The sequence below is a fragment of the Hyperoodon ampullatus genome (genome assembly GCF_949752795.1).
Source record: "Hyperoodon ampullatus genome assembly, chromosome: 10".
NCBI classification, from domain to species: domain Eukaryota; kingdom Metazoa; phylum Chordata; class Mammalia; order Artiodactyla; family Ziphiidae; genus Hyperoodon; species Hyperoodon ampullatus.
This window is the reverse complement of record NC_136923.1, coordinates 54010470-54027232: the sequence shown is the minus strand read 5'-3', so window position 1 is coordinate 54027232 and position 16763 is coordinate 54010470. Positions and strand designations below refer to the sequence as shown.

General features: G+C 49.8%; 1 protein-coding gene across 2 annotated transcripts in view; it reads right to left on the bottom strand.

Annotated features, from left to right (window-relative positions):
- The window catches only part of OSBPL10 (oxysterol binding protein like 10), a gene marked incomplete at its 5' end in the record, with an annotated part of 290987 nt that overhangs the window by 4816 nt on the left and 269408 nt on the right, over positions 1-16763 (bottom strand). For both annotated transcript variants that reach the window (XM_079712260.1, XM_079712261.1), the window contains 3 exons: positions 1439-1621; positions 4516-4702; positions 13811-14288. In XM_079712260.1, the coding sequence (XP_079568386.1) occupies positions 1439-1621; positions 4516-4702; positions 13811-14288 (848 nt within the window). The remainder of the gene's footprint in view (positions 1-1438; positions 1622-4515; positions 4703-13810; positions 14289-16763) is intronic.

Genomic DNA, 16763 nt, shown 5'->3' with positions numbered 1-16763 from the left:
TAACCTACTCAACAGTCTTGGAAGAACAGCTCAAAGGAATCATAGTTTTGTTCTCAACAGCCATACCAGAAACAAGCGGTGCTGTGACAGCAACCACAGGGCCCCTGATTCTGGGGAGGTGTCGTCAGAGGCCAGGGGAGGGATTCCTTCCTGTCACAGCCCAAAGGGCTGGGTTCACGCCCTCCATTTGGACTCAGAGAAGGTTACACTCTGATCAACAAGAACGAGTGGACTAATCCTACCACAAAGCCAAGTTTCCAGGACACTGCAGCCCTCTTTCTATTAAACTCGGTGATAATGTATAATTTATACACACTGGTATCCCTGCTTTGTTTCCACATAAAAAGCACCTTTCCAATTTCATTACAAACTCTTCTTGTAATGGCAAACCCTTTCAGAGAATCATCTGTAATTTCACTTTAACCCTATATCCTCTTTCTACAGATCAGCATGCTTTTAGGTAAGAGCGGGGGCCAGCAAACGTTCTCTGTAAAGGGCCAGAGAGTAAATGTTTTAGGCTCTGCAGGCATTTGATCTCAGTCGCAACTGTTTCACTGCTATTGTAGCCAGAGGGCAGCCACAAACAAGATACAAACAAAAGGACGCAGCTGTGTTCCTGTAAAATTTTACAAAAATCAGCCAGAGATGGGATCTGGCCCATGGGCCGTAGCTGGCTGACCTCCTGGATTAAAAAATTAAAATGGCATATTTCCAGAAGATTCTGCTTCTGTACCTGCATAAACATCACTTTAAGTGGCTTGTGGGATATTCATATGATAGAGTGAATTCTCCATAATTCACTTAACTGTTTTCCAGTTGTTGCACAGTTAGATGGTTTCTTTTTCTTCCTTTTGTTTATCTTTTAGCTTTTTTTCTTAAATACCCAAATTTCATATTTAAAACCTTTTGTGAATTGAAGAATTTTCCCTTAGATGAGATTCCCAGAAATGGACTACAAGAGGTGAACTCACAAATTTAAAGCTACTGATCCAAACAGCTAACCTGCACACCTTCCTACCAGAAGCACAGGGCATAGAGTGTTAATTTTATCACAGCCTTGCAGGCACTGAATTTTTTTGAATTATGTTGCTAATCTGGTAAGAAAAAAAAAAAGTATCTCATTGCTTTGCTGCACAGTTCTTTGATTACTAGCATCTCTCTGTATTTAACTTTGCAATTAAGTAACAGACCCACAGAGTTGACAAACTCTTTTAGGACAGGCATTAAAGTCTGGGCGGGCTGTCTTCACACTCCAACCCATGACTGCAGAGCAACTAAACAAAGGATCTACACCTAAGTGACATACGGAGGACAATCAAGTTTCCAAAGGAATTAGAATGCGATTCCTGGCCCCTTTGCATTGGGCTTCCTCTCTGCCCCTTGGGTTAAGTGCTGAGGACAACAAAGCTTGGAGAGGAACACATGGCCTGGTCCCCACCTGGACTCCATGGGGCCCTGCTTCTCCAGGGGTCGGATCTTCTTGGGGTACACTGGCAGCATGGTCGTGTCAATGACCTTGGTCTCCCCGTTGTTGTAGGTGAACTCTAGGGTCCCATTCCACTCCCCGTGGGCTTTGCACACAATGGTGTTGGTCGGGTTGTGCTTCACTTCTGCTGTGACCCTGAATTAATGAAGCATCGAATAAACATGCTTTGCAAGATTATTAGAACAGAGACCGACTTCAAAAGGCATCCTCACATGTAGAGATTTTTTTTTATGGGGTTGCTTTTTGCTCTTTTGCTCAAAGACTAGCTCTTAAGATGTGATCTAATATCCTTGAGCAGAAAAAAGCATCAGTGGGAAAACAGATAGGATCTGAATAAAGTCTGTAGATTAGTTCATAGCAATGCAGCAATGTTAATTTCTTAGTTTTTTTTCAGTTGAAGTATAGTTAATTTACAATGTTGTGTTAGTTTCAAATATACAGCAAAGTGATTCAGTTACACACACACACACACACACACACACATACACATATACTTTTTCAGATTCTTTTCCCTTATAGGTTATTACAAGGTATTGAACATAGTTCCCTGTGCTATACAGTAGGTCCTTGTTGTTTACCTATTTTATATATAGTAGTGTGTATATGTCCATCCCAAAGTCCTAATTTATCCCCCCAATTTCTTAGTTTTTTTCAATTAATATTGTTTTACTGATTTTTGACAATAAATTAGATAGGCGGTTGAAAATTATACGTTTTACACTATATACTGTGATTTGTTTAGTTGAATTTCATCAATTTCTTAGTTTTGATAAAAACGCCAAGGTTTTATAAGATGTTATTATTGGGGTGGAAATCACAAAACTCAGTAAAAACAAAATATAAATATCAATTAAGTCTATCTGGTCTATTGTGTCATTTAAAGTAGAACTAACTACCATATGACCCAGCCATCCCACTACTGGGCATATACCCTGAGAAAACCATAATTAAAAAAGACACATGTACCCCAGTGTTCACTGCAGCACTATTTACAATAGCCAGGACATGAAAGCAACCTAAGTGTCCATCGACAAATGAATGGATAAAGAAGATGTGGCACATATATACAATGAATATTAGCCATAAAAAGAAATGAAATTGGGTCACTTGTAGAGACGTGGATGGACCCAGAGACTGTCATACCGAGTGAAGTAAGTCAGAAAGAGAAGAACAAATATCGTATATTAACGCATATATGTGGGATCTAGAAAAATGGTACAGATGAACCTATTTGCAGGGCAGGAATAGAAAGGCAGACATAGGGAACGGATGTGTGGACACGGGATGCGGGAGGCGAAGGGGAGGGTGGGATGAATTGGGAAATTAGGTTTGACATAAATACACTACAACATGTGTAAAATAGATAGTGGGAAGCTGCTATATAGCACAGGGAGCTCAGCGCAGTGCTGCGATGGCCTAGATGGGTGGGAAGGGGGAGGGGGGAGGGGGGGGAGGGGAGGGGGAGGGGAGGGGAGGGGAGGGGGAGGGGAGGGGAGGGGGAGGGGGAGGGGGAGGGGGAGGGGAGGGGGAGGGGAGGGGGAGGGGGAGGGGAGGGGGAGGGGAGGGGAGGGGGAGGGGGAGGGGAGGGGGAGGGGAGGGGGAGGGGGAGGGGAGGGGGAGGGGAGGGGGAGGGGGAGGGGAGGGGAGGGGGAGGGGAGGGGGAGGGGGAGGGGAGGGGGAGGGGGAGGGGGAGGGGGAGGGGGAGGGGGAGGGAGGTCCAAGAGGGAGGGGATATATGTATACATATAGCTGATTCACTTCACTGTACAGCAGAAACTAACACAAGATTGTAAAGCAATTATACTCCAATAAAAAATGTATATAAAATTTAAAAAAAATATATATATATATATACCCTTCTCCTCCCTCAAATAGCAACTAATAGTGTACATTTCAACCACCAAAAGAGTGTGAGAGTCTAGGGGGAACTTTTCGATCACTAAACAAGGTCGAACCCCTCCAGCCTGGCTTCACAAGGGCCCCTGGTGGCGATGTGTGGCCCTTTGCCTCAACCACCCGGCCCGGGGGCTCCCGGTCTCAGCTCTGGGTGAAGGCAGAGCCCACCTCCCTCTCCCCAGGAGCCCGCTGTAGGCAGAGTAACACAGCAGAAACGGGAGGTGGAGAAGCCCGGGGCCTCTTTTTCTGATGGCCAAGCTTGGGATGAATTTGGTGTTTTCAAACCCAGGTCTGGAATTTTTCTCCCTGAGCCTGAACACCTCCGGGAGCCCGGGCGGCATCAGGAATCCTCCCAGCGGCACACAGCGGAAGGGTATCCGTGCTGTGCTGGTAACGCTTTAACGACGGGCTCGCCAGGAGGGAAAATGCCTGGTTTACAGCTTTTGCCAGTTTCTGTGCTGCCCCACCCACAGCGGATCTCAAGCTACCACTGGGGCATGAGGGGCCGAGGAGCTGGGGAGAAACGTGCATAATCAGCTCTTGGGGGCTGGTATGTTTGGCTCCAAAACGGCCACTGAAGGTGCCTACTTTCCAGAGGACACTCCAGCACCCCACGTGAACGCCATCCAGAAAAACTTTCCAAGAAAAAGGTCAAAGATGGGGGCTTGCTTATTATCCAGCGATCTGCTCCAAAGGGGGAAATTTATAATTAGAGCCGTAAAAACGAGGTGATGCTCCCCTCAAACAGCGGGCCTCTCCTTCTGTTTCTTAGGACTGCTTCCCAGCTTCCAAAAGGAGAGAAACGGTCCTGCTCTCATAGATGCAGGATTCGGGATGTTGCATGGAGCTCACAGAACGACTGCATCAGTGCAGGTCAGGCCTCGGGCCTCGGAAGCGAGAGGTTACGATAAAGCCAGAAGCCCTTTGTTCTCTGGGGCATGTTCCACCCACACATCGTCAGACTGGGGAGGGTTCAAGACGCTGCCCAGTGAGACATGTCATCTGAAACAGATCTGTTAACTTGATCTTGATTTTTCAACTCATCCCACGGCTGGAACCCAGTCTTCTGATGCAGACAAGAAACCTGGGGCATCGTGATCGGACAGAGACGGAGTCTCCCTAGCCCCTCCTACCTGTGGACCTTCCCCCCGTAGAAAGGCTTTGTGTGGAAGATCACTGTCGCTGAGTACCCGGTCTTGGCGCAGGTGATGCTGACTTTTCCTCCGAGCTCCACCCAAGGGATGGTGAGGATGGACCGGGCGTAGGCACTGGGCAGGGTGAACACATACTCCTCCCCATGCTCCAGGAGCCGCAGCACACCTGAGGAAGACAGGAGGGAAGGGTTAGGCTTGCACACGAGGAAAGCACAGCTGGTGAAACCGAGGAGGACCCTGAGGGGCTCCCGGGCACCGAGGCCTTTTGTCTTCTGTTTCTTGTAGTCTCCATGACCTTCCCTGAGGTCCAAAGGGCAGATTGCAACAGTTGCTAATCAAGGGAGGAGCAGCCAAGAAACCACCTGAGGCAAAAGATTAAAGGGACCAGAGAAGCTCATCAAGATAGGAGACGTGGGCTTCCCTGGTGGGCTTCCCTGGTGGCGCAGTGGTTGAGGGTCGCCTGCCGATGCAGGGGACACGGGTTCGTGCCCCAGTCCGGGAAGATCCCACATGCCGCGGAGCGGCTGGGCCTGTAAGCCATGGCCACTGAGCCTGCGCGTCCCGAGCCTGTGCTCCGCAACGGGAGAGGCCACAGCAGTGAGAGGCCCGCATGACACACACACACACACACACAAAAAAAAAAAAGATTAGGAGACCTAATAGCACAGGAGACCCTGCACACACCCTAATCTTGTCAGCAACCCCACCCTTGAACCATTGCTATAAAACTCCTCATCAAATTCTCCCCAGTTGGGACACACAGTTTTCGAGGGCAGGAGCCCACTGTGTCCCCCTTTGCCTCGCAAAGCAATAAAGCTATCCTTTTCTACTTCACCCAAAACTATGTCTCCAAGATTCGATTCAGTACCGGTGCACAGAGAAGCTGAGCTTTGGGCATCACTGGGGACCAGAAGACGCAAAGATGAGAAACCAAACACGCTCCTGCAACAGACGTCACGCCTCCCACCTCCGCAAAGGCCGGCCACCCACGTGCCATTTATCTATTCGCTGCATGTCTACTGCGTGAGAGATGCTGAGAACACATGGTGAGCAAGACAGACCCGCTCTCTGCCCTCAAGGAGCCAAAGAGAAAGGTGGGCGTGCATGAAGCACTCGCAAACACAAAACTGTGACTGTGATGGGGTGGGAGGGGGAGGTGTCCGGGGCCTCCAGCAGCAGGAGCTGAGCTGGGAAGGGAGGCTTCCTGGTGGAAGGGACACTCGAGCTGGCTAAGAGTTGAGTTGGGGAAGAGGGGAGGGAAAGTAGAAGCAGGGGGAGGCATATGCAAAGGCCCTGTGGTGGGAAGGAGCCGGGTGAGCACGGGGGTCTGAGAAAAGGGCCCCAGGGAAGAAAGGGAAGTGGTGGGTATAGGTACGGAGGCTGCCCAGGTCTACAGGGGCCAGGCCTCGTCTTTAAACTTCGAAAAAGCCTGTTAAGGAGCTCTACCTTTATCCTGAGAGCAGCAGAGACAACCTCAAAGGTTCTCAGGAAGTTACAAAGCAGAGTGCACAGCTGCTGTCACCACCCGGGGGCACCCACCCCTTGATCAGAGGTTCTCCAGGCTGGGAGCCAAGTACTAGTCTTGGAGAGACCTGATCCTCTTGAAACAATGCAAAATGACATGGGCTTGTCTCTTTTTCTAGGGAAAGGAGCCACAGTTTTGAACAAGTTCTCAAAGGCTGCTGTGAACTACCCCGACAGGCGCCATCTCCCGGGACTGCTGTACAGCTGGTCCACTGACACCCAGCCCCTGCTCTGGCCTCTCCGGTCGGGCACCCACAGGGCCTCCTCTACTGAGGGCAGCACCTCCTGGGCTGGCAGAGGCCTGGGAACCAGCACGCCTGACTTGCTGAGGTTTGCTCTGTGTGAGGGGCCTTCTCGGCCTCCCACCCCGCACTGGGGCTTCACTCCCTGTAGAAAAGCCCTCCCAGCTCTATTCCTGCCCACTCTGGGCCTGCAATGGTCAAGTGCAGCAAGAGCCTCAGGAAGGTCAGTTCTGTCCTTCGGCCGGAACTATGTGACTGGAGGTGTCAGTGATGTCCCCTCCCTGGGCCTCTGGTTCCTCCACTGGAAAGAGCGAGGAGGGGGTTCCATGTGCCCTGGGGGACCCTTCCTGGCCACCCAGCACTTCCAGGGGCTTCACATGCAGTGTCTTCTGTGAGCTTCACAACTACTCAACACAGCATTAATTATTATCATTTTTAAATGAGGAGGTGGAAACGGAAACTCAGAGGGGTTAAGTAATTTGACTGGTCGGTACTCCTCTCTGAGGCTAGATAAGCATCTCAATCAACAGAGCTAGATTACTCAGCACTAAAAAAGAATGAAATAATGCCATTTACAGCAACATGGATGGACCTAGAGATTATCATACTAAGTGAAGTCAGACAAAGAAAGGCAAATACCATACGAAATCACTTATATGTGGAATCTAAAATATGACACAAATGAACTTATCTATGAAACAGATTCACAGACATAGAGAACAGACTTGTGGTTGCCAAGGGGGAGGGAATGGAGAGGGAGTTTGGGGTTAGCAGATGCAAACTATTACATATAGGATGGATAAACAACAAGGTCCTACTGTATAGCACGGGGAACTATATTCAACATCCTGTAATAAACCATAATGGAAAAGAATATGGAAAAGAATGTATACCTACACACACACGCACACACACACACATATACGTATAACTGAGTCACTTTGTTGTAGAGCAGAAATTAACACAACACTGTAAATCAGCCACACTTCAATAAAATTAAAATAAATTTTAAAAATTCAATCAATCAACAGAGATAGAATCTGCCCAGCAGAGAGACAGTGTACGTGTGTGTGTCCCTTTCAGCCCTGGGGAGCTCGCCAGGAGAGTCTGAGGAGAGTCCCGGGACTAAAGGTACAAAGGGATCACGAATGCTGAGTTTCCAAAGTCAATATGAAGATGTACTCAGGAGTCACTCAATTTACCCTTAAGAACTCCTTGCATCGCCCATGAGCTACAGATTTTGGAACAAACCAGGCTTGTCCAGAACCCGCAACCTCACCCCCAGGTAAGTCCAGCAAAGTTACACCTGCTGACCCCCAGACACAGGGGGCTGGTGTGGAAACCCCAGGTGACGGGCCCATGTGCATCTGGGAGTTGTGACCTCCCCCAGGGAGGCGGGATGCTCACACATGGGCACAGGCAGGAGAGAAGATCCCCCCCCCCAAGAAAAAGCAGACTCAGGTCACTCACAATCGCGTGGGCAGGACTGGGGGGCAGAGATCGCAGCAACATTTAAATCTCTCTCCCTAACCAGGAAGAGAATTGAATACATGTAACATAAATGCACAGACAGCACGGCTCCACTACACCAAATACACTGAATATCAGAGCACATTGACTTCTCCCCACCTCCCCGCTCGCCAGAGCTCTCAATGAAATTACACCATCTTCCCCAAAACCAAGCCTTGGGCCACGGAACACCCTCCCTCTGTCACTTATCCCTCCCCACAGTTCAGGGGGCAGAGCTGCCCCAGGTGACCGCTGAGGCCCGTCCTGCGATGCACAAGGGTGGACCTGTGTCTGCAAGGAGGATTCGACACCAATGTGTCGCTTCTTACAGCCTGTGCTCAGGACCCTGGAAGAAGAATGGCCAGGCCTGGTATACTTTTTGTTTCCAAGCGTACTTTGTGTCTTTCCTAGAATTAGGCTGCTAAGAAGAGAGTGAAGCGGGTGGTAAGTTCATGCCGAACAGGTCTGACACCAACAGTGAAGAGAAACCGGAAGTGGAAGTTGGAAAGAGGGAGGCTCCAGCAGACTCCCCCCCCAACCCCTCCTCCCCAGTTCTACTCGCAAGCCTCCGGTTCCCTGAGTGCCAGCCGCATCCTCATAGCCTCAGGGCCTGTGGCAGCGGGAGGGGCCCTGAGACCCTGAGGAGGAGGCTGCCGGTCCCTCTGTCACCTGCCTTCAAGGGCCCAGAGAAGGCAGCTCTCTGTCCCCCATCCTCACCCTCCATGTTGATGGACTATGTGGCAGTAAAGTCCTCCCAGGGGCCCAAATGTCCCCTGACAGCACTGCCCCACCCCCGATGTCTACGATGTCCCCCTCTGCTGTCAACCTTTCCAGGCTTTGACCTGCCATACTTTGGGGACCCCCCACCCGTTTGCACATCCTGCGGTGGCCTCTCTCCGCGGGCCAGGACCACGCGACAACCACGAGCACCACGTGCTGAGTCTTCCTGGTCTCATTCATGAATATAAACTTGGTGAGGTAGGACCATACCACTGATATTTTCTTTAGAGCATACTTACCTGGAGCATACGCCACCATTTTTTAAAAGCCCTAGATGAGATCTTAGAGGATCATTCCAACTCCTCCGTCCCTCGCCAGCCTGGTGACCTTAAGTTCTCTGCCCCTCAGCTGCCTCATCCGTGATGCAGGGATAACGGTACCCGCACCTCACGGGGCTGTAAAAAAGGCAACACTGAAACTCAGCTAAGGGCACGCAGCCTGCTACACCGCTGGAATCCTGATCACATCCCCATCTCTTGGCAGGTGAATTCTTAGCAGTGGTACTTCCACTTGGGAACAAAGAAGAAATCACAAAATCTGCTGATGGCTGATACACATAGGGGGTGGGGAGGCATCCTCCTCCCGCTCATCTTCAGAAAAACCTCTTCCAAACCAAGGTGAAACTTCCCGCAAGTCCACAGAAATCAGAAAAGTGAGCCCCAGAGCAAGGCTGGTTTAAAGCACCGGCAAGACCACACCCCCAGGCTCTTTTCTGAAAATCCATAAATGTGTGCTCACTCATTAAATCACTGGCAATTATGCCTTCCCAGGACTCTTTTTTTCAAGATTGCATACAAAAATCTGTCCCTAATAATGAATAAAAGACTATATTAAAACTAGACTTGCAAACGGGCTCACAAATGAAAGCTCCTTTTTAATTAGCCTAATTGCTGAGAGAAGCTGAAAAACACTGAATAATCCATCTTTCCAGGACATAGCTAGTCCTCAAGCTGGGAGATTTTTGCTTTAAATCCCACAAATTGATTTATCAATAAACATAAGGCCAAGCATTAAGATTTTCAAACTGATAAATTTAAAATAACTCTGAGGAACCAAAATATTCCGACAGGGCGTTGACTCTGGAAAGAAAGCACAGAATCACGGAAAGCAACTCCGGGGAGCTGGTCTTCAGGGCCCACAGTGCTGGCATTCATGGGCAAACGGGTCCCTGCCCATCCCCACAGACCCAATTCAGAGGCTGTGCCATTTACTGGGTGCTGGTCTGGAGTTCTGGCAGGGAGGGGTTTCAAGAGAAGCTGGACGAGCTGTGTCCCGGGCGGTGAGGGTGGGTACCAAGCAGAGGCGCCGCTGCTTCCATCCGCGGATGGATGTCATATCGGGGTTGGCTCAACAGTGTCACGCTTAGGGACTTACAGTGTCACGCTTAGGGACTTTCAGTGTCAGAGCTGAGGGACCATTCCGGGGAGGTCTCTGAGCTACAACCTCGGGGAATTCAAAGCATAACGAAGCACTTGATAATGGCATTTTATAGCCAAAGAGGCCACAGCCTTAGGGCAATCATTTAAAACGTAAGCCCATGTATTTACATACAAAATTTCAAGTGGACCCATCTAATCTTTAAAATGAAGGGTTGGAGGGACCTCCCTGTCAGTCCAGTGGTTAAGACTCATCGCTTCCAATGCAGGGGGCGCGGGTTTGATCCCTGGCTGGGAAACTAAGATCCTACAAGCCTCACGGCAGCCAAAAGTTAAAAAAAAAAAAAAAAGAAAAGAAAAGAAAAGAAAAAATGAAAGGTGGGAAAAAAATGTCACTTCGTGCCCTATCAACAAATTCATGGAAGTTGCTGGATCAGTGCAGGGAATGGAGTGAGGAAGGAAAAGCATCCCACCTCCCCCACCCGCCCTCCCCATAACCCATCCCCCAAAGGAGCCCTGAGGACAGGAACCAGAACCTTTGGCTTTGAAGTCTGGGGATTCTTAGAAGCATTTTGTGTGAAAAATCAGAAAAATTGTGTGTTACAGAGCTCACATTTAATTAATATGAAAGAAAGGGGGACGTAGCTACTGAAAGGACTGAGACAAACTTAAAGCCTCACAAGAATGAGAGACGGTCCCCTGACCCTCTCCAGGCCTGTCGACAGCAGGAATACATGGGGGTGGGGGGGTGGCCAGGAAGGGGCCTTCCACGGTCTCTCTCCAGAATCTTCCTTCTGCTTTCTTCACTGAGAAGTTCTAAGTAGAATTTTCCAGCAGGGAGAAGTGAGGGCAGCGAATCCCAGCTCTGCTCCAGGGATGCTACAGCCGAGGGTCTCAGCAGAGGGTGTTACGTGGTGTCCCACACACTCACAGCCTTAAGAGTCTGTCCAGGGCTGTGCAGAGTGAATGAAGGCTGCAACCCCTACCGGCTGCCTGGAAGGAACAGGGCCGCCGAGCCCCGAACATCAGAGGCCAACCCTTCACGCGACACAGACACGCAACACATACAAGTCTCCAGGCTCTACATGACAAGCTTTAACCTCAGCCGGGACCTCACCCAGAACTCTGGCCGGTAGAGACACTGTTTGCTCAAGCCCCCCTCTCAAATGTCTAAACCCCAACACAACCTAACTGGGCTCCTGTGCTCTCTCTCCAAACTAATCCCCTCTTCAGTCTTCCCCACCTTAGTTAATGGCTATTCCATCCTTCTAGTTGCTCAGGTCAAAAGCCTGGTGTCGCCTTTCTCTCATACCTCACATCCAATCCAGATGTGTCCGATGAGGGGTTAATATCCAAAATATACAAAGAACTCATACAACTCAACATCAAAAAAAACCAGACAGCCCGATTGAAAAATAGGCAGAGGACCTGAATAGACATTTTTCCAAAGCAGACATACAGATGGCCAAGAGGCACATGAAAAGATGCTCAACGTCACGAATCATCGGGGAAATACAAATCAAAACCACAATGATGTATCACCTCACACCTGTCAGAATGGCCATCATCAAAAAGATCACAGATAACAAACGGTGGCGAGGATGTGGAGAAAAGGGAACCCTCCTACACTGTTGGTAGGATGTAAATTGTTGCAGCCACTATGGAAAACAGTATGCAGGTTCCCAAAAAACTAAAAACAGAACCACCATACAATCCAGCAATTCCACTTCTGGGTATTTATCCAGAGAAAATGAAAACACTAATTAAAAGAGACATATGCACCCCTATGTTCATAGCAGCCTTATTTATAATAACCAAGATATGGAAACAATCTAAGTGCCCATCAACAGACAAATGGATAAAGAAATTGTGGTATAAATATACCATGAAATATTATTCAATCATAAAAATGAATGAAATTCTGCCATTTGTGACAACAGGGATGGACCTAGAAGGTATTATGCTAAGTGAAATAAGTCGGAGAAAGACAAATGCTGTACGATTTCACTTATAGGTAGAATCTAAAATGAATGAACAAACAGAACAGAACAGAAACAGAGTCATAGATTCACAGAACAAACAGGTGGTTGCCAGAGGGGAGAAGAGAAATAGATGAGGGAGATTAAGAGGTACATACTTCCAGTTGCAAAATAAATGAGTCATGGGTATGCAGTGCACAATGTAGGGAATAGCGTCAATGATTATGTAATATCTTTAAAAAAAAAAAAAAAAGCTTTGGCATCACCTTTCACTCATACCCCACATCTGATCTCTCCACTTCAGAATTCATCCAGATTCCCACCCTGTGTTACCTCCGCACCATTCCTGCCCTGGTTCAAGCCACTATTGCCTTTTGCCTGGATTATTATCATAATCTCCTAACTGGTCTCCTTGCGTCGCCTTCCCCCTCTTATGGTCTAGTTTCAACAAGCAGCTGGAACAATCTTGCTAAACCAAAAGTCAGATCATAATACTCTTCTGTTCAAAGCCTGCAAAGACTTGGCAGCTCACTTAGTGGGATGGCCAACACCCCTGCCAGTGGCCCCCCGAGGCCCCACGTGACCTGGACTCAGTCACCTCTCCGACGGCATCTTCTCCCTCCCACCTCCCTTCTCCTGGCTCCAGCCACATAGGCTTCCAGTCTCAGATCGGCATGCAGGGATGCCCCTGCCTCTGGCCCCTCTGCCTCTGGCCTTGTTCTCTCCACCAAGACACACTCCCCAGGTAATCGACAAAGCCTGTCCTTCATCACCTTCTTGGGTCCTTCATCACCCCCTGGGTCTTTGCTCAACTGTCACCTTCTCGGTGACGTCTTCCCAGCCGCCTCCCCAACCCATTCCAAAGTCCCACTGCTCTCTCCCCACCATTCCTAGATCCTTTATTTTATTCCCAGGTCCCTTCCCACCTTAATTTTTTTCCATAGAACTTAACAACTTCCAAAGCACTACACAATTGTATTTCCCCAGCAGAAGAGAGAGTTCTGTGAGAACAGAGATTCTTCTGTCTGTTTTGCTCATTCAAGTACCCATGGCTCCCAAGACAGTGGCTGGCAACCAGTAGGCGCTCAGTAAGAGCATGCTATGTCAATGAAAGGTGTTCTCATCTCCTGGGGTTTGGAAAGGGCTTCCAAGGAGCCGTGTATGCCCTGAAACTGAAAGCCAAATTCTGTGCTGGATTTTTCTTTTTCCTGAGAGTCTACAGCCAGAATCTCATGGGGATTTATGACTCAAAAGAAGTTGAAGAACCACAAACACAGGTTCCTGAATTTGACAAGGATGATTATAGTTTCCCTCATACAATGAATAACCTTCATTCACAGCTATCTGCTAATAGAGAAACGTGTGATCCACGAGTGGTCTGATTATACTGGGTTTTCCCTTCAGAACTGCAAGCCCAGCTTCCAGAGATTTGCCTTGGGAATTATTTATGAGCAGATTTTGAATAGGCAGCACTATGATCTTCATTGTTTGTGAGCCAGAAACTGGTGAGAATGAAGAAAAATGTGTTTTCATAGATTTGAAGCCAACTCTAATATTCACACAGAGCTGGAAAGAAAAGGATCTGTAAGGCGGCTCACACACGAGTAGCAGGTGAAGATCCAGGTGGGCAGCCTCAGAGGCAAACAGCTGCATCCCACTTACCCCATCACCTCGGCCGCTTTGGGAAACGACCAGAACCTGGTTCCCAAATAGCAAAACCCGCCCATATTTCCAAGCCGCCCACTTACTCCCAATTCCGTAACGAAATAAAAACAAAGGCCTCCACACACAAAACCTCAAGTGCCCATCAGGTACACAAATGTCCCTTGGTCAGAGCCCAACTCCACCCAGCGATTTCGCTTACCTTCCCCAATCATTGAGACCCCCACGGACATGCCCATGAACTTGCTTTTGGTCCATACGTGAGTGTTGATGCACAGCCTCTTCTCCTTGCACTCACAGTAGAAGCAGGAGATGGGCGGGTGGTGGGACACCTGCTCGGCCACGAACCGCATTTTGTAGTTCTCGGAAGGGTCGTCGGCCATCGGGTGTTCATGGCCGGAGGGAGAAGGGGCAGCAGTCCTCTTGGGCTTGACCCTGTCCTTGGGAACCTCCCAGGAGCAGTGGAACGTCTCGCCGATGATGGGGTTGTAGGGTTTCTTGGCCAGGGTGCCCTTGCGGCCCTCATGGAAGGCGGTGAGGTAATACTCCACGAAGCCGATGACCCTGTCCTGTGGCGTGGCCCCTGCGGTGACAGCCAGCAGCAGGTCTGGGTGTGCCAGGAAGTCTGCATACATCTCCAGCAAGGACCGCTTCTCGAGAATGAACGTGGGAAGCACCACCTGCGGCCAGAGGAGACAAAGTCAGACAGCAAGGTCTATGGGTGCAGGAGAAAGCTGGAAAGGAAAAAAGCAAGGCTGCAACCCCCATCAAGCGAGGTCCTAAGGCCGGGCACCAGGGACCAGTCCCTCTGATTTGCACACACGTGACAAATCAGAGCAAAGAACATCCAAGGAATTGGAAGCGGCTGCAGCGGTGGCATCAACGCCAACCCAGCTTCATGGATTAGACTGCTCTGAGCCATTTTCCTGGGCTGAAACAACAGCCTCTGTCCCTCCATCCATGGCCAGTGTCCTGCTAACAGGCAGCCCTCTTTCACACCCCATCATTTAGAGACGTGAAGAAAATAGCTCCAAAGGGCTTTTTCGTATTCTTCCTACCATCAGGCACAACCAAGGGGGATGCTCAGTGTGTTCCCACAAACACGGATACTGGGGCTCGTTGGTGCTGCATCAAAGGGGGGCCCAGGTAGAGCAGGACCCACCACTAAGAACATCTGTTTGGAGATCTCTGTAGGAAGACCAGCGTATAAACCCTCACGGGATCAGGGCAGGGAAGGAATGTGGAAAGGGCCCGACAAATGTCTCCGGAGGCAAGGCCAGCTAGCGGGCAGTTTCCACAGTGGCTGCCACGGAGAAGAGGGGCCATGGGTAGAGGCTGCCCCCTAGGCTGGGCCAGAAGAAATGAGCAGAAGTTACAAAGAAGTAGGCTGGTACTTAATACTGAAGCTTCTGGTAAATGGACTGGCACAGGGGCCATCCCCTCGGTGTGTCATTGGTCCCATTACTGAAGACAGGTAGACACTTGGATGCTCTGTCAGGCGCTAAGGGACTCCTCGTTGGTCCAAAGTGGATCCAAGTGGTCCCTCAGGCACCATACAACCCAAGTGCCTAGAACCCAAGGATTAGGTCACTTAAAGCAAATGATGGACTTCTGGGAAGCTGGGAAGCCCTCACCATCCCTGATATGCTATCACCCCCTCAGTGATCTGATGACGTATTACCATTCCACCCCTCGGCTGCAAGACAAGCTTGCGTTGACCTGGAGCGTCTCACTCTGCTTCTCGTGGTGGCAGTCACGGGGTTCTGAAGCTGGAAGCCCAGCCCTGACCCGCTGGCTCCCCCTTGAGCAGCCGGATGAGGGGAGGGGTTGACCGAGGTCACGCAGCTGGTTTACGCTCCTCCCTACATGGCCAAGTCTGTCCTCTGTCACATCATAGGCCCCAACTCCCACGAAAGCCCTGCTAACCGATAATACCACACACATATCTGTGACCTGGCCCCCACTTCAGCTGGGACCTTTCCTAGGGAAAGATGGAGATACCGTGGAAGTGAGGTGTCCCGACAGACAGGCGGCCATGAGACAGACAGGTAGACATGAGAGCAGCAAAGCACACAGATTTCAGAGGAAACTGCGGGAAGCCCAGCCCGCTGGGGAGGTGAGGTTGGTACCCCTTCTAATGCTTTTCTGTCCCACTTAAAAACTATGTCAGAGGACAATGCACCCTCGCTAAGTCGAAAAGCAGCCAGATGTAAAATGAGCATGTAACACAACCCAAGTATCACAGCAACACTCCACATTTAACATGTCTCTCTGGGAGACAGAAGTGAGTGATTTCTACATTCCTTCTGAGTATCTTTCTGCTTTACTCTTGTAATAAACTAGAAGAAGAAACATTATTTAAAACACAACTATGCAAATTAATGGAGATTTCCTAAGTTTCTTTCAGCCACAACTTGACAAACTCGAGCATCTGGCAGCCTGAGGATCTGAGATGGCCGGGAAAAGTGCATCCTGGCTCAGAACCGCCTTCAGACGCCACTGCTATGACCTCCTACGTCTCTGCGTGGGAACAGGTCAAGTTCAGCTGCCATCCCCGTGCCCTGTGAGGCCTGCCCTTCTCATGAGGCTCACAGGGGCCCGGCTGTGTCTCCCATGCCTGCCCCCCACAGAGCCACTCAAGGTCCCCCCAGGAATGCTCCCCACCCAGGCTGTGCAGGTTGAGGCTGTGGATTTCAGCAACCTTGAAACTCCCACCCCCCGGCCAATGCGACCAAATCAATTGAAAAAGAAAAGAAGCCACAGGTCCGTATCTCCAGACCTCCCAGAAACACTGCATTCCTGCGCTCCCTCCCAGGCAGGGGGCCATCTGATGGAGGGCAGGGGTGGGGGGCAGAGTTACACTGAGGAGCTCCACGTGAAGACCCGGGCTCCTCCTCCCCTACCCGGTGGGATGGGGCGTCTCTGACAACAATCCCACCTCTGGTCAGGGCTGCACCCGAGACTGAAATTAAAAGGAAAGAATCGCGTGGATGTTTACGCTCTCATGGGGGTACTTTGGAAAAGGGCGAGAGTTTAAGGCATTTCCCCTAACTTAGCATTTCTGAACTCAGAAGCTGAAGGATTCAAACAAAACAAATAGAAAAAAGAACGCCACGCAGAATCCCAACTCGCTCAGCCTCAGAGCCCGAAGGCCC